The 18793-nt window shown below is 40.2% G+C and overlaps 1 protein-coding gene and 1 long non-coding RNA gene across 3 annotated transcripts in view; one reads left to right on the top strand and one right to left on the bottom strand.

The window, feature by feature from the left end:
• LOC147309166 (uncharacterized) overlaps positions 1–18793 on the top strand; it is a 96756-nt gene that overhangs the window by 25132 nt on the left and 52831 nt on the right. The window contains exons 2-5 of one of the 2 annotated variants that reach the window (XM_086270591.1): positions 371–696; positions 6688–6886; positions 13383–13581; positions 17470–17563. In XM_086270591.1, the coding sequence (XP_086126717.1) occupies positions 371–696; positions 6688–6886; positions 13383–13581; positions 17470–17563 (818 nt within the window). Of the gene's footprint in view, positions 1–370; positions 697–1068; positions 1261–6687; positions 6887–13382; positions 13582–17469; positions 17564–18793 lie in introns of those variants that run through there. The other variant, XM_086270590.1, reaches the window with a different exon arrangement.
• On the bottom strand, positions 5153–18414 carry LOC147309168 (uncharacterized). The gene is made up of 4 exons (XR_015125941.1): positions 18238–18414; positions 17410–17549; positions 11815–11907; positions 5153–8092 (listed from the first exon to the last, which is right to left on the bottom strand). It is a non-coding gene; the product is annotated as an uncharacterized LOC147309168 (long non-coding RNA).

The following is an 18793-nucleotide window of genomic DNA, read 5'->3' as shown; positions in this document are numbered from 1 at the left end:
GCGCAGCTGGTTCTCTGTGTTTAATTTAGGGCACTGAACCTGAAAAATGGTCCAAAATACTTCGCTTTCAGACTGGAATAGCCAGGGATTTGATTAATAGATGCCCTGTTCAACTGCCTGAGCTACAGCCATTCCCACAACAGAGATTTGAGGAAAGACATAAAAAGACCACAGAGACACCACCACGCAAGAATCTACAGAAGAGCGTTAGATTGAGAATGGTAGCGATCAACTCTGATACACTGAAAATTCAAAGTTGAGAACTGAAAAAAGTCATCCTGTCATATAAGTTTTTTTCTCCTGTAAATCTTCGTTCTCTCTGCACTTCCTTCTACCATCACTCCTTTTTCCTCTCATCCTTCCAACTTAGATCCAAGTATCTCCCCTTCGAGAGCCTCTTCTGCCTCTGCTGTGGGGGACAACAGCATAGACTGTCTGCTACAGAAGAAAGAACACACCTCCAGAAGCCTGTTGTCTAACCCTGACTTCTCCTACAGTCCATATCGATGCTCTCCCAATACCTTACCTCGAAGCTACCCCACCAATAACAGCAGCAGCAGACACAGCCAGATGGACAGCCTCATAATGCAGCACACACATGTGGAGAGGAAGAAAGAGGTCCTGGACCATGTGAGGCAAAAATATCCTCAACATAAAACCATTATCATAGGACATCAGGACTGCACAAACGAGCAGGTAAGATTTGTTCATCATTAGCAGTGTTTGAAAAATGAAATGTGGAGTGAATTTATGACTTTTTTTTATTCATTTTAAGGCCAGCAACAACCTGTTTTCATTTTAATGATCTTCTAAGCTTTATCAACATGTTTTTCACATTGTGATTTCAATGAGTTGCTGACAGACATTTATCAGTTACTGTTTTGCATTTTCTTTTCTAAAACGATGTATGTGTGTTGTTATAGTGGTAATGCTGAAGGGGCATGAGGTGTCTTGTGGCTTGTCATAAATTTCACGAGTAGTACTACTGATCTCCCAGTTAGACCGGTACAGCCAGCATTATTTGCTAAGGTGGAGTTGTGTTGAAACAGCAACGGGTGGAAAGGGGTGGAGTTTGTCAGTGCACCTGATCCAAGCAGAGAAACATGCGGCATGTAGAAACTACGACGTCTCAAAAGTCCGAGAAAAGAACCTTAAACCTGCCGTGAAACCGCAGGACTTGATTTTGACCCTTAGAGCTAAGTTACCTGGGAAGTGCTAAAACTCTAAAACCGCACTGCTGACACCAAGCATCTCCTCCAGGTAAGTTCCTCTAATTTATCTGTAAAGACCAACAGCTCCTCTGAGCCGCTCTTTTTCTACTACTTAAAAGACAACTTAGTGTAAAAGTAGCCAAAGCGATTAGCAGGATATGAACTTTACATTAGCCTTCAACTTGCGATACACAAGCTCCTGAGTGTTTGGAGCCGGCTCAACAAGCTGCTCCATCAGCGCGTCATTATGCGGGCTATTCAGCGTCTGCGCCAGATGTCTGTCACTGTTTGTTACGTCAGCATGTGACGAGAGCCAACACAAACAGAAAGGTACCATCATTTAAGGGATTCAATGGGTGGAATCCGTTCTGACCCAGCACTGCTGTTGTAGGCGAAGAGTCCACCAGGTGAAAGAACTAAAAGAACTGAAGACGCTGTTTCCTAATATCTATTTTCCACACGCAGGCATTAAGAAAAATGACACATTTGCGCAGGAATGGTGAGCATTCCTCACAAGTTTGATCTGTAATGACAACAGGGATGTCTGTTTGCGCTCAGATGAGTCATAATAGCCATAACAGCCTGCTGAAGCAGTGAGCCGGGATTATGATTATTGCAGTGTGCTGTTAGCTGTATGGGGAGATTTTTATTTTCTGTTCCAGTAAGTGGGGGGCACAGGGGCAGTAAGACATTACTGTCCTCTCAACCTACTTTATTTTCAGACTTTTTGAAGCTGCGGTGTGTTTTAAATGTGTCTCTCTTCAAATTTACACCTATGGGCATTAGAGACTCTGCACAAACTAACATACCATTCACAAACAAACAATTGTGTAATTATTCGCTATCGAAATATCACACCTTTGGAATATTAACAGTCTCATAGCAATTATATCCGCCATTTTTTACTTCAAATTTTAAAACACAAAGCCACAAGCTCTTATTGGTCATATTGAATTATTATCTTTGTGTGTTTTTGTGTGATTTATGTCTTTGGCTGTGTGCCCTGCTGATGATGCAGCTGGAATGCAGGTTGTTTCCTGTAATGTCAGAGAGACAGACTGATGGTTAAACCTTCATTATGTCCTTCCTTCTAGACTACTCTTTTGTTTGCATTGAATTTTATTATAAGTTTTATTCTATTGAATTTTAATAATTATAAACACTTTTCTGTGGAAAGGTTCAGTCCCAAATTATTTAAACATGCTAAAATAGCATTAAATCACATTACAAAAGGGAATCTTGCCTTACAAGACTTTTTAATGATGTTTTATGTATTTCTTATTCTGTCTCCTCTGATGTCCTGGTGTGCTTTTCTCTCTCATGGACCCTAAAATTTTAATCTCCTATCTTGAGCAGTCATCCGATTATTAAAATAGAATAGTCATTCATAACACAGTCATACAAAAATAACATTGCCCCCCCCCCCCCCCCCCCTCATCATATTTTTAAGAGATGCATTCAGGGTTTGAGTCTGACCTGCAGCCTCTTCTCACTCTCTGAGAATTTCACGTAGATGAAAGAAGTTCGACGATTGTGGGTTAACATAAGATAACAACTGTATGCAGCCAACAATGTAGTTTTATGTGGTCTGCCTTTGTCAATTTTGATATTTTTTTCTCTTTTGTGTTATGACTTTGTTTGTGCTGCTTTGGAGGGGAACCGGGACCTGTGTCCAGGTGAAACTGAGAAGGTACCAGAGACTAGCTTCTAGGCTGTAGGGAGACTCCCAGTACCTGCAGCATGATAGTGTTGGCTTCCAATGTTTTCAACTGAAAATACATTGCATACTGCCACATAATCGCTATTGTCTCCTAAGATAAGTCAGTAGAGTAAACTATGGCTTCCCAGATTGCTTTGACACAGTGCACCAAAAACCCTGCCCAGAAACAGCTAGTGGCACACAAAGGAGAGGCATTGAGCTGACCCAGCCTCTAAACTCCCAGATTCCAATGTCATCTGGCAATTACTGGATAAACTAACACACAATCCATAGAGGCCCCCAGCTTGCAGCCCACAGGAGACAATGGTTCTGGTGCCCTGTGTGACAAAGTGGATGAGCAGTCGTAAAACTTTCAACTTGTCCCAGAAGTATTGACTTTTTGCACATTAAGCACATTATTCTCTCCATATATTTATTTACTATGATTTGCTATTGTCAGAATAACATTGCTGCACTGACTATCCCAGGTTTCTTTGTGTAAACACTATGTTGCCAGCAAAATCAAACATTCAGCAAATTAAAGCAAATATTCAGTCACATGTTACTTTATGTTTTATTATGTTGTTAATTCATTAAGTTATGAATTAACTTAATTGTGCATACATACATTGTTTCTTTGTTTTCGGTCTTCATGTAGGTCCAGTGTGGGGAAGGCCCGCCCAGACAACATCACACCATTATTGTGAATGTAGCAGCTAATGGACTGTAGCTAGATAAAAGATGAATCAGTACTGCAAGCTGAGCAGATCTCAGGTGGAATATTGAGCCATGACAGAGCAGATTACATGGAGAAATGCATGGGTTGCTGTCCATACAGAGCAACAGGGGAACCATAGCTGAACTGAGCAAAGAGTCCAGAGTGTGGAGAAGTAATCGAGTAAATTAAAAAGTGAACTCTGGAGTAGGGCTGTTCGATATAACGATATATATCGGATGACGATATAAAAACGTCTATCGTTTCATTTTACGCTGTCGTTTGTTTCGTGGTGTCGCAAAATAAACTCTTTACGGCAATATTTTTTCATGGTTTTGATGTCACTGTAGTGGCTATATTCATTTCTTAAACTTCTCTCTTTCTCTTATATTTAATATAACCACACTACGGACGGACAAGCGCCTGTTTTTATGCGTTGTGGTTCGCAACAGCGACGGTAAAGAATAAAGTTACGTTGAAACCAAGCACACCATTGTTTTTCTTGTGAACCAATAAGTCTGATGTGTCACATGGCCCTCTTCCTATTGAAAAAACAAAAGTTGTATCCAAGATGGCCGACTTCTAAATGGCCACCATGGTCACCACCCATCTTGAGGAGTTTGCCCCTCACATATACTAATGTGCCACAAACAGGACTTTAATATCACCAACCATTCCCATGTTGTTACGGTGTATCTATATAAAGGCCCACCCTGTAGATCGTTATATCGAACAGCCCTACAGAACATGTTTATTGAACATCTTAACATTCATGTTTACAAAAAACTTTCTGCAAACATTTATCCACATTAATGTGGCCCTGTTACTGAGACAAACTAACTTGTTTACATTGTCCGAGAGGAGAGCTGACCGCTTCTGATTTACAGTGTTGCCTGCAACTGAGAACAGTCTCTCACACAGAACAGTGGTTGCAGGAGTGGCCAGATATTTGCAAGCCAGCAGTGCCAGCTTGTCACCAGCTCCTGAATGAGCTACAGAATCAAGTGCATGATTCTGTCAGGCAGAAACTCCTCATCTGATTCATCTGTAATAGACTCATTTTCTTGGGTGGCTTATCTTCACAAGTCTGAGGTGGGGATTGATCATGCAGCAGTCTTCCAAGTGTGGGCCACACCCTCTCTCTGTCACTCTTGGGGAGGCACTTCCATCGAGCATCCAAAGCTGTGGCAATCTTGAGACAATCATTGTTGATAAAGTTTTCTTGGTGGGAGGTTAGGTGTTCTTGGAATGCTGTTTTAAACCTAGTTACATATGCAGAGTCATCATTAGAGGTTTCCATCACATGATGCAAGTGGGAGAGGGCAGGCAGTACCACTGAGCAGGAAATATAGGATTCCCCACCCAGAATCTCAGTTACATACCTGTAGTGAAAACACACAGACAGAGGAAGAGATGGAAGAAGAACAAAATGGTTATTAAAACAAGAAATGGATTTTCTTTAATCAATTAATTAAAAAAAATTTTTTATTTCTTTCTTGTGGCATCAGCATCACAAGTTTGTGGCTCTGCTGGATCAATGGCTCCCCCAGGGTTGTTTGTCGTGTTTCCAGCTCTGGGACGTTGGTTGGAATATGTTTGAATTGACCAACAATTTTCTGAAACCTGGACAAATCCACTGTCACCAACACTCACAGTGATGCAACAAGGCATATGCTCAAATGGCAAAGGTTTAGCTGCAGCTGTTGAGTTTCGTGGACAATCAATCCCTACAGTTGTGATTTTTCCTTCAATTTCCCACTCACATGCCATTGTTAAGAAATGTTCAGCACATGCCTCTGCGAAGTGACGCTCCTCTGTCTTCATTATTCTCAATGCAAGCGACTTTAATTCCTATGCGCAGAAATTAGTTGTGCAGTAATGTCAAGATAGTTACTGTTACTGTCCAGTAGTCACCTGACAGGGTGACATGTTTGGCTGCAGCTAAATTCTCTTGTTTTTTCCTTTCCAGTGTCTTAGAGCCCATTAATTTTTGACATTATTGTGCTTGTTGTTGGAGCCTTGTACAATGCATCTCGAAAGGCAACTTGCAAAACCTTTGTAAGGGCTGTGTCCTCGACGATATTAATAGTTTTGCAGTTTGGTGCAATCTACTTGCCAGTTGTGTCTGTCAATTTGTCTGAGGTAGACTTACTGAGGCCCCAATGCTCCGTGAGAGTGGTTTGCCACAAGCTGGGCGACACGTTAGCCAAAGTGCTAGCAGCATCCCCGAGTAGCATATGCTTTGTGTGATATTTTTACCCTGGAAGTGCTTCGGTAAAAAGAAAATAACTTCCTGCACAATGTGCATAGTACTTTATGTCGGTCAACTGTTCTGTCTTGTTGTTTTAATTAAAATTTTCTATCAAACGAGCCAATGTGCTGTTTATCATCTTCCATATTGAGTTGACTGGTTCTTCTGGCCGTTACTACCAGATCAACTGCCCATTTGCGCATGTGCCAAGATAAAAAATGTAATCAGATTAGTCATGATGATGGATTAAGCTGCATTAACGTGTTAATTTTGACAGCCCTAATATATATGGATATATATGTCCCTTAACATGAGGCAGCACGGTGGCACGGTGGTTAGCACTGTTGCCGCACAGCAAGAAGGTCCTGAGTTCAATTCCACCATCAGGCCGGGGTCTTTCTGTGTGGAGTTTGCATGTTCTCCCCGTGTTTGCGTGGGTTCTCTCCGGGTACTCCGGCTTCCTCCCACCATCCAAAGACATGCAGCTTGTGGGGATAGGTTAATTGGATAATCCAAATTGCCACTAGGTGTGAATGTGCGAGTGAATGTGAGTGCGAATGGTTGTCTGTCCCTATGTGTCGCCCCAGACTGGCGACCTGTCCAGGGTGTACCCCGCCTCTCGCCCTATGACAGCTGGGATAGGCTCCAGCGCCCCCCGCGACCCTGAAAAGGATAAGCGGAAGCGAATGGATGGATGGATGTCCCTTAACATAAGATTTGATTAGTAGTGGAAGCACTTTTAATAATTTTTTTTTACCATTTTCTCCTCTCTCCCATAATCATAATCCTTTTGCTTTTTCTTTCAATCCAGGTAAGGAGTCCCTGGTTTGTTGACAGTCCCCAAGGTGCTGGTGTCCCACACTTGGTGAAAGAGCAGAACAGGCTGGTTTCAAGTAGCATGTCTGGTGGAGAGATGATACCCCTATCTGCTGCCTTTACAAGGGGCTCTAAGGCTAGAGCAAGTCTACCTGTAGGCCGCTCAAGTGGTCAGACAAGAGGTTGGCCGTTAGGTATGTAGACACATCTAAATAAATCTGTTCAATAACACTGTATGAAATAGTTTGCTTCTTAACTGATTTGGACAACACATATGAATATCCTGCAGAAGCTGTATGGAAAATATGGTCATGAAAATGCTGTCAGGATCCAATTTATGATAAAATACCATATTCCCAGATCACTTCCATCTCTCTTTAAAACATTTACTTTTAGAAGACATAATGATACAATAAACACACACACACACACACACATTAAAAAAAACAGCATAGAAAATAAATGGATGGGTTTTTTGCGCTAGTAAAGTTGTGGAGTTGTATTTTGTATTTTGTCTCACATCAATTATATCATCAGTTATATCGTTATCGCATAAATATTTTTGGCCATATCGCCCTGCTCTACTGTGGAGTACCTCAGGGTTTTCTACTGGGGCCCATTCTTTTCTCTTTATATTTGCTTCCCCGTGGGGTCCATTTATAAAAAGCATAATGTCCTTTCATTGCTTTGCAGATGACCTCCAGATATACAGTTAGGACCAAATATATTTGAACAGAGACAATTTTTTTCTGATTTTATACAATACAGTACAACTTTATTTATATAGCACATTTAAAAAACCAGCGGTACACCAAAGTGCTTTACAATCGAAACAGGAAAATAAAGACATGGTTAAATAAAAGACGATTAACAAAGTACCACAAATGTCAGCAGGTTGAGTGCACTAATTATACAGGAATAAAGTTACCAAGAGCAGATATTGCTAAAAGATAAAGTACATAGATAAAAAAATTGAGCCAAATATAAAATAGGGACACCAACTAGATGGAAAAGCTAGGTTAAATAAGTGAGTTTTTAAACTGGATTTAAAAGATAAAATGGAGTCTGGCGCACGGATAGCAATGGGAAGGTCGTTCCACAGGTTAGGTGCAACCAGGGCAAAAGCACGGTCTCCCCTAGATTTAAGTCTAGATCTAGGCTGAGCCAGGAGTAATTGGGCTGAAGACCTGAGGGCTCGCCCAGGGACATGTGGACTATGGAGATCGACCAGATAGCTAGGGGCTAAATTATTTATAATTTTAAAGGTGAGCAACAATATTTTAAATTCAATATGATATTTTATGGATAACCAATACAAATCAGCAAGAACAGGGGTGATAGAGGCATGCTTTCTAGTACCAGTCAGGAGGCGAGCTGCAGCATTCTGGACAAGCTGAAGTCTGTGAAGGAGAGCAGAGTGAAGACCAATGTAGAGAGAATTACAATAATCCAATCTAGATGTCACAAAAGCATGAATGAGTTTTTTAAGATCTTTATGAGGGACATAGTGCTTAGCCTTAGCAATAAGGCGCAGTTGGTAAAAGCTAGATTTGATTACTGAGGACACTTGTTTGTTAAATTTGAAAGAGCTATCCAGCAGGACACCTAGGTCACTAACCGAGTCAGAGAGAGAAGTGACAAAGGAACCAAAGGTATCAGCTAATATGTCCCATGGGGTATGGTTGCCAAACACTACAATTGCCGTTTTCTTTTCATTCAGGATAAGGGAATTGCCCAAAAGCAATTCTCTGACTTCTCTCATGCACTTGAGAAAGCAGTGCAACGATGGAGCAAATGTTATATTTTTCAAAGATTAAGTCTAGAGGGGCATGTATAATGAGAATAACATTGGGCCAAGCACAGAGCCTTGAGGAACACCACAGCATAAGGATGCAGTGGTGTGCATGGCTCTGTACATTACCACAATAAACTTTAAATGAAACAACTCAGACGGAGTTGATGTGCAGACTTTAGCTTTTATTCTGTGGGTTGAAAAAGATGTCATAAAAATGTGAGGAACTAAAGTATTTTTAACACAGTCCCTTCATTTCAAGGGCTCAAATGTAATTGGACAATTAAATAACTGAAAATAAAATGTTGTACTTGGTTGAAAATCCTTTGCTGACAATGACAGCCTTAAGTCTTGAACTCATGGACATCACTAGATGTCCTCCTGAAACTGAGTCAGTTTCCTCCTGACTCTCCCAGGCCTCTACTGCAGCAGCTTTCAGTTGATAATTTGATGATGTCATAATGAAGGGATTGCCAACACCTGCCCATGAAATAGCCTTTAAGTAAATTTTCCAATTGGTCCCTCACTGTAACGCAGTTCACCTTTTGCGGCCTTGCAAAATTAGTTTCCTAAAATTTTGCATTCCTTTTTTCTTTTTTCTTTTTTCTTTTTTCTTTCTTGTTTTCTTTTTTTTTCTTTTTTTCTTTTTTTACAGCGCATTGTGTTCTGCGTCCTGATTGGCTATAGACCATTGTCAATCAATGGTTGCTCTATTCCCATGTTTTGGACCTGAAAACAGGGTTTGATGTTTGGTTTCATTCTATAATACTGGACTTATTTTTCTACGAAGGTTTGAACTTTGAGGCTGTTTAAACTAGAGAGAAAATGTTCATGCTTGTCTGAGAAGTGTGTAGTGAGAGGTTTTAAACCCTTAAAACATCTATAATAATTGTTAAAAATAAAGCTGACTAGTTCGCAGATTTCACCTATCGCAGGTTACTTTTAGAATGTAACTCCCGCAATAAATGAGGGGCCCTGTAAAAAGAGGGTGGAACATGTTAATGAGCTGAAACTCCTAAACTCTTCATCCAATTTGAGTGTAGACTTAAATGAAAGCTGAGAGTGTAAACATATCCATGCCCATTATATAACTATAATTGGAATTAGAGCTGGGCGATATGAGATTTTTTCATATCACGATATGTTTTTTTCATTTCAGGCGATAACGATATCTATCACGATATAAGCCAAATAACTATATTTGTAAGATTTAAATGTGCCGTTGCTCACAAGTAAAATGTGAAATAATCAGCAGCTTGTTTTTATTTAAATATTTATTTCCCATATTAAGTTCAACAGGGTAGATGTACTTAAGGAACATGAGACTTTTTCAGATAAATAAAGGCAAATATTGCAAACTACACAAAAGGCAGCCGCTAAAGCGTTTAAGTTTCAAAATAGAACAAACAAAACAGACTAAATTGTCAATTCCACTTAGAAACAAAATATTAATTCTAAAAATAAATCTTAGTTTGTTTTACAGAAGAACAGACAAAACTGACTAACTTTTGTCAATATCAAATAAACTGAGAACTAAAAGGAAATTCTCAATCTCTCCTTGTTGTATAGCTGAGCTTTTCAAACAGTTTTAACAGTTACTTTAGTCTGACAAAAGCCGAATGACGAATTAGCGCTTCCAGTCAGAGACTGAGGCTACGTCCACACGTACACGGGTATTTTTGAAAACGGAGATTTTCCGTTTTCGTTTTAAAAAATAATCCCGTCCACACATAAAGGCAGAAATGAAGGAAAACGCTGCTATGAACATGCCAAAGCAGCAGGTGGCGCTAGATTCCTAACCGTGCCGAAATGTTGGCCAATCAGAAGTCTAGAAGTGGAAAAAGTAAACAAAGCTGGGGCATAGAAGCAGAACCGAGTCGTATGTGTGGACGGACAGTAACTGTGTGTATATGTAAGCATTTAAACACTGCAGAGAGTAGAATTAACAGTATTGTAGAAATTCATTTCACCGAAACAATAACGTGGCGCACAGTGTGACGCATGCACCAGTTTATTGTATTTCCAGACTTGCTTTCGGCACAATTTACAGTGCAGCTACTCTGTTTTTTTGTCAGACTTGAAATAGCTGAAATACCTTCACACTACGGAACTTCTATGGCTCTTCCGTTCGACAATCTCTCCGCCATTGGAACCATCATCTGTTTTCTCTTCGGTCACGCTCGGTTGATTTTTCTAGTCGGCACACTCATTTCCTCCATTACCCGCTGGCTGCTTCCCAAACAAACACACGTGCGGCTTGGCACTTGTGCTGTACGTAACAAGTCACGCGACGTGACGCTGCGGCTGTGATTGGTTCGGCTCTGCGCTACTTGATTTGGATTGGCTGACCTTTTTTTTTTTTTTTTTTTTCTTTGAGGACAAGAGCGGCGAGGTCTATCGCGATAGCTTAATTTCTCTATCGAGTAATAAAAGTTATATTGCGATACATATCGTTATCGTTCTATCGCCCAGCTCTAATTGGAATATGTTTCAGTAAACAGAAAAAAAACAAAACTTGTGTCAATGTCCAAATACATTTGAACACAGTTAGTGTCCAAATACATTTGAACACAGTTAGTGTTCAAATGTATTTGGACACTGTGTTCAAATACATTTGTATTTGCGTATACAAACCAACAGCCATATTTCTAACCAGGCACTAGTGAACTGTCCCAGAGATGTACAGTCGTGAGGAAATAAACTTTTGGGCAACCCAATCTGTTACATGGGTATGACAGCGCTATTGGTCCTTTAGTGTCTTACTGTCATCTGGTTGCAAGGCACCTTGGTGTGACTTTCAACAGTGCTTTAAAATTTGATAAACAGATCAGCTCAGCTGTTAAGACAAGTTTCTTTTAACTAAGGCTCCTCAGTAAGGTGAAGGCCTGCCTCGCTTTTATTACCTGTCATCTTAATTACTGTAACTCTTTATATGTTGGCTCTGATCAGTTCTTACTTCAGTGTTCAAAATGCAGATGTTTGCCTTTTGACAGGAAAGAAAAGGTGTGATCACATTACACCTATACTGGCATCCTAACACTGGCTTCAAGTCCGTTTCAGTATCCACTTTAAAATGTTATAACTTGTTTTTAAGAGTCTCAATTGTTTAGCGCCACGTCACTTAACAGAACTTTTGAAACTCTATGTAGGGTAATTTCCAATAAACAAAGTTTAAAAAAGGAGTCTTGTGTTCCTGGTTTCCAAAAGAAATGCTTCCAGTTGCATTATGATTTGAAGACTGTTTATGTATTACAAACTGAAGATGTAACAATGAACTCCTTCCTAAATAAGCATGGAAGTTCCAAAAAATAAGCAGTTATCCAGAACTACCTGTGCACACGGTCAGAAAACCGTGAGACTCCTAACCTCGCTGTCCATGCTCCGCCCCTTCCCTCTCACACAGGGTTTCATGCTGCTATTGCACTAGGGAGAAATGAATAAATCAGGAAGTGGAGAGGATTAGTAAGTGGGAAGTGAGGGCAGCTATGAAGAGGATGAAAAATGGAAAGGCAGATGTTTCAGATGATATACCTGTAGAAGTCAGGATATGTATTAATTCTTTAACCAGACTGTTTAACACAGTGTTGTAGAGTGGGGGAAAGAGTGTACTGCTTTTCAAGAACAAGTTTGATACTACAGTTCTGAACAAGGGTGAAGAACTTTACATCCGATTTTCTTCTTAACACAAATAAAGGCATTTGTGTCCCCCACTGGAATCAAACCAGCAACCTTTTGCTTGCTAATCAAGCGTGTCAAGCATTACACAGTTGGAGGCATTAGAGTTGTAGCTGCAGAAATCCCTTTAAAACAAGTTTCATTTTATCAAGTTACCAACTGAATTAACATTAATCCTGGCAGCTAATTTGACTGCTGAGGTTTCTCCTAGTAGCATTTCTGTTAGATAGACAGTGTTGCAGTGGTTAGCTCAGTCATCTCACAGCTAAAAGGCCTGTAGGTCCGTAACTAAGTATGTGTCACGGCTGGGGCAGCAGTCGTATGGTGTTACGAGAAAAGGACCCAAAATGCACGAACTGGCAGGGGTGCGAGTGAGTGTTTATTTACAGTGACGACGAAGTACAAAAAGAGGAAATAAGGAACAGGGAGCTACTAAAGCCTAGACTGGGAAAAACTAATAAACAACCCTGAAAACATAAGGACACAGGATGATACACGGAGATGACACGGAGGAAGCAGGGCAGAGAGACGCGGAGAAACACTGAATAACACAGACGAACCGACAAGGATCACAGGCAGGCACACACTGTAAAAACACACAAGGTAATTAGGGAATGACACACCAGAGGGGAACACAGCTGAACCTAATAGACACAACGAGACACAGACCTTCAAAGTAAAACAGGAAATTCACAAACTGTTCTACAACACTAACTCAGGGACACGAACAGAGCACAGGAGGGAGCACACTAAAACACTAAACACAAGAACCAAACCCTAAGAATTAATACAAAACATAAGATGATACCAAAATGAAACACAAAACGCTGGGTCATGTGGACCATGACAGTATGCATATGAGACAAATTGAGTGCATAGGATAGCTCGTGAATCACTGGGATTTAAATAATCTCTCAACATGAATCTATTCATACTTCACACTTCACCTGCAAGCTCTTGTGTTGGAGCTTGAAGGTTTAGTTTATAAGCTGTCTGCTTCATAAGCCATTGAGAAGCAAGCACCTGTACCCTATTTAATTTAAAGATTTTGTTGTGGATTAGCATTCTTATGTTGTATATGGCTAAATATATTAAAATAAACATCAAAAATATTTATTTTAGCTGCCACTCATCAGTTTGCGTATTAAGATTTGAAGATGTTTCTTTGTACGGTTCTGACACAGACTGATGGCCCCTCTTCCTGCCTGTTTGTGTTGTGTCAGGTGTGCTGTTCCTGCAGTATGGGGAGGAAACAAAGCAAGTCTGGGTGCCCACAGAAATCAGCAATCAGGATGCTCTTCGGGCTTTGTTTGTTACCGCTTTCCCTCAACAGCTCACCATGAAGATGCTGCAGTCTCCAAACATGGCCATCTACATCAAAGATACCACCCGCAATGTTTACTATGACCTGGAGGATATTAGGTGAGGGTGGTAAAGAGAATGATATACACAATTACATAGTTGTGCTCATAAGTTTACATACCCTGTCAGAATTTGTGACTTTTTTGGGCCATTTTTTTGTTTTAGAGAATATGAATGCTAATGGAAAAACTTTTTACTCGCTCGTGGTTAGGGGTTGGGTGAAACCATCTATATAAAAATTTATAATCACAACACAAACAATCAGGGGTGTTAAACTAATTTTACATCATGTACACATGCAGCCCACTTTGATCTTAAGCAGGCAGCACCAGTGACACTCCCCTTTCTGTCAGTGTAAAAAACATTACATATTTAACTGGGGTTTTTTTTATATGATAAAGTGAGAAATGTGTCTGTTAGACTCTTTGGAGTTAGGTTGTTTAAAAAACAAATCAATTCTATAGTAGATAGTGAAAAACAGAAATCTTTCCTATTTTTACAAAGTTAGAGTGGTTTTGTTAGAGACATAGGTAAGCGTTTTGCAATTTGGAATAGTTTGTGAGAGCTGAAATTTCTTTTGTACTGAATTACACGTTTTTCTCCTCTTTGCAATCTTCTCTGAAGAGTGGCAACATGGGAGCTTCAAAACAACTCTCAAATGACCTGAAAACAAAGATTGTTCAACATCATGGTTCAGGGGAAGGATACAAAAAGCTATCTCAGAGATTTCAGCTGTCAGTTTCCACTGTGAGGAACATAGTGAGGATGTTGAAGACCACAGGCACAGTTCAAGTTAAGACCCGAAGTGGCAAGTCAAGAAAAATCTTAGATAAGCAGAGGCGAGGGATGGTGAGAATGGTCATAGTCAAGCCACCAACCAGCTCCAAAGACCTACAACATCATCTTGCTGCAGATAGTGTCACTGTGCATCGTTCAACTATTCAGTGCACTTTGCACAAGGAAATGCTGTATGGGAAAGTGATGCAGAAGATCAGTGACAGAATCAAGAATTAGAAAAAGTTGCATTTCCTGCAAAAATGCAGTGTGAATGCCGTGTAGTGGAATCTGCTGAAAAAAGCTGAAGAAGCAGAATTATCTGCTGAACAGATGTGTAGAAGCTGAACTGCTTGCCGAAGATGGCTATATTTGAAAGGGTACACTGCAGAGTGTCAAGAAAGCAGTGTGCATGCAAGCAGGGAAGATGTGCGGCAACCGCCACAGGTAGGATTCGAACCTTCATCACTGGGTCTCTCGGCAGCTGCTCATCCCACTGAGCCAAACCAGTTCCAGTCCCAAAACAAAGATATGATGAGAGAAAAAATGTGCACTGCGCAGAAGAAGCTGAATTGTGCTGAAAAAAGAGATGAAGAAACTGAAAATTGTGCTAAAAAGAGGCGAAGGAACTGAAAACAGCTGAAAAGGGGTGAAGAAGGTAGAATTTGTGTTGAAAAGAGTTAAAAAACTTGAACTGTTTAATGAAAAAAATGTTGCCATAAGCGGGATTCTAACCCTGGCCTCCCGCTCTGAAAACGGCTGCTTATCTCACTGAGCTAAAACATGGCTCAGCCCAGCAAGCTAAACTGGTGATCACACTGAAAATGTGGTCTCTTTCATCAAATGGGCCAAAAAGTGGCATAAAAAGCTTAATATCTCAAAAAGTAGAAAAGTTGTGAGCACCAAAGGACATAGCTGGCATTAGCAGAAATAGCAGAACAGTTTAAATATTTGAATGGTGGCAATCGGCTGAAAACTGAGGGAGTAGTTAAGCGGCAAAGAAACGGAGCAACTAGAATAAGGTAGAAGAATAAAGTTTAAAGAGAAACAGGAACACAATGCCTCACCACATTCACACAATCAGTGAAGTTGAAGTTGCGCCAGGCCCGGATTTTTCAACAAGATAATGAACCTCAACACTGCTCAAACTCTACTAAGGCATTCATGCAGAGGAACAAGTACAACATTCTGAAATGGCCATCTCAGTCCCAACACCTGAATATTATTGAAAATTTATGGTGTGACTTAAAGCAGCTGTCCATGCTTGGAAACCATCAAACCTGACTGAACTGGAGATGTTTTGTAAAGAAGAATGGTCCAAAATACCTTCAACCAGAATCCAGACTCTCATTGGAAGCCATAGGAAGCATTTAGAGGCTGTTATTTCTGTAAAAGGAGGATCTGGGTACACGGTCGGCCCCCTGATCCGACTCATCCTTGCTGCTGGTCTATGGGCCGGGACACAGATGGTCATGGCCAGTCCCCACTTACCGTCCGCAGAGGGATGGAATAGGCTAGGCCAGACGGCTCCCCGGGCTAGGTTGGGCGATGGGAGTATGTGGCGGGGTGTGGCTTGCAGGGAGGCTGAGACACACTGGAGCTCCATCAGCCAATTACGTCTCCCCTATTAAAGAATGTACTAGGACATGCGTTGTTGTTTTGTGTGTGGCTAGCAGCTGAAAAGCTGCGGCCGAGTGTTAGAGAAAAGAGCAACCAAATAATGAAGTGTCGAAACTGCAACTATGTGGTCCATCATTCATGTCACACAGTCCATTTTTCTTTAAGTGCTTCCTATTATGTATCTTGAAATCCACTTTTTTTCCCCGGAGAGTCCCGTATGTCAACTGAAGTTATTTGTGGGGGTTTTTCTTGCATCCCGAACAAGTTTTGTGGCAGTTTTGGCTGAAATGTTTGTTTCCATTACAAAAGAATTTTTCCACTTCTTTGTTTGAACACTGCTGATTGATGCTGTCAATTGCCTGGATATCATTTTTCCTGTTTCATAAAGTTCAACTATCATCTCCCACAGATCCTTTGATCATTCTTTTGCTTTCCCTGTAGCTCAGAATCCAACATCAGTGCAGCACTGGGGGTTTGTCAGGAGCCCAGAAACTCACTGACGTTTTATACACACAAACTAATTACAAGGAAACAGATCACGGACTGGTCACCGTTATTATTAAAACTTTCATGGTATATAAACATTGATCATGGTCATTTTGGTAGTTTCTGTTGTCATTATGATTTAAAAAGGGTATGTTTGATAATAAATGGTTTCTCCCAACCACTAATCATGATTGAAATAAAAGTTTTGTATTATCAATCATATTCTCTGGAAAATGGCCCAAAAATTACAAATTCTGCCACGGTATGTAAACTTACCAGCACAACTGTTTATAAACAAATCACAATCCCCTCTGTCCTTTTTACTCATTAACAAATTCAGATTATCTGTCACTGTGTTTTGTTATATGAAAAGATTTTGGTGTCAATTGTAAATTGAGGAAACATCTTTTTCACTTTTGCCATCTTTAATTGATACATAGTTTTCCTTAATCTTGTTTTTAGCACTAAACCTTACATACTCAGTCTGGCAGCTACACTTTTTGCTTCTTGTCAAATTCAAAAGGATTAAGAACCCTGAGGTTAAAAGGCTTCATCATTCAAAAAAAGCATACACTTCATGTCGTGCTCTAAATGGTTTGTATCCTCCATCCCCTGCTGTACCTAGAGATAATGGCACTCTCAATATCATCTCCTTTCAGTTACAGAGCCTCCCACCTTCTACAAAACGACTTCTCAGCGTTTTAGGTTTAGGCAGCAAAAGGAAATCAATTTGCCTCATATATCAACAGTAACTGGATTGAAATAGACAGCAAAATGTTAACAATTGCATGCTGAACATCACAACGATAAACTAAATAAAACTGTTCTCACAAACAAAATTTAGACCACCCCTTTATTTTAAAATATACGCTGCACAGCCATGAGACCTGTTTTGACCAAACAACATGTCTGATCCATTTAATTACTACTCAGCGATTTCAGCATACCACAACTTAAGCTAAATATTTAATAATGCGTTTCACATGTGTCAAAACTGATTCAGTATACCTTTTGTAGAAGTTGTTGCACACATTGATTTGTCACATCATGCAAATCTGTTGCTTCTAGAAACATCACCCCCAACTCCTTCTTGAAGGCGTATCATAAAGACCCTGAACATGTGTTCAAACATCATGCCAAGTCTGCCACTGTAGGAGGAAAGGTGAGTCAGTCAGCTTTTTTTGTTTTGTTTGTTTTTTTCAATTTAATGCATTGTGGTTTATTTTCTCCACAGAAAATGGTACATGCAAAAAGTCGTTAATATTTACAGTATATACAAGATCTTTAATCAAAGGGATAGTTAAACACACTACAAACAACATTTTCCCATTACATTTCAGCAGTACTAGAATTTTGAGCAAAGCTATTAACATCCATCTCTTTGATTTCAGGACACAGCACTGAAAGTGAATATAAAATGCAAAAATATTAACAGTAGTTATATGAGAGCCTGGACACTGAACCAGTGTCTGGTGTGGATCAGGCCAACTAAACATAAAGATCAGAAACTTCTAGTTAGGTTGTTAATCTGTCCATCAGAATAAAGGATTAGCAAAATGTATCCAAGTACGGGGCCCATTTACAGAGCTCTAACTGTTTAAAACCTGTGAACTTTGTTACACCCCAGCCCAGGGGAAACCGGTGCACAACACAAGGAAAATAAAAAGAAAAGAGAGAATGTCCTCACACTCCTGCTCTCAAGGAAAACAAACCAAAAACTGCCACAGAGTTACATAACCAGTCAGTTTATTAAATTCCAAAAGGTAGCGGGCGTCAGGGTGAGCATGGCCAAAACAACAAACAAAACTCTCTATAAATGAAGTGAAACTGACTCACCTACACGGAGAAAACCCAAAAGAAAATGCAGGTCTCTTATCCCTAACCAAAAACAGGAGAAAATAGCTTCTCAGCCCTACAGCTACCGAGTAAAAATACTTACAACTATTTACAACAAAACTATTCACAACACAGCAAAAGCTTCTCATTCCAGAGAACAGAGTCTCACACACAGCCACAGCTCATTGGGAGCAGGAAGCAGCCAGGGGCAGAAGGGTCCTCATTTACAGCCGGCCTCTCCCAGTGCTCCACCAATGGTCAGCCTCCACCTGGAACTCACAAAACATCAATAACATAGAACACAAACTACGCCACCCTCTGGTGTGTGACAGACAACAACCACACAGTACAAAACATGACTCCATGACACTGACTCATAACAACTTATTTGTATTTATTTTTGCATTTATTCCAAGCTATCTCGTGGTAACTTAAACTTACAATGGCCTTTCTTACCCAGATATGAGCATATATTTCAAACAACTTACAGTGACAACTTGGTCCTACTAGAATGTGAGGAAAAAGTGATAATGAGAAAGTGATACTTGTCATTTGG

The sequence above is a fragment of the Aulonocara sp. 'chitande type north' Nkhata Bay genome, linkage group LG18 (genome assembly GCF_057382095.1).
Source record: "Aulonocara sp. 'chitande type north' Nkhata Bay isolate Kocher_YH1m ecotype deep benthic linkage group LG18, A_spYH_male_GT1.1, whole genome shotgun sequence".
NCBI classification, from domain to species: domain Eukaryota; kingdom Metazoa; phylum Chordata; class Actinopteri; order Cichliformes; family Cichlidae; genus Aulonocara; species Aulonocara sp. 'chitande type north' Nkhata Bay.
The sequence above is the reverse complement of the archived record's forward strand: the minus strand, read 5'-3'. Positions and strand labels throughout refer to the sequence as shown.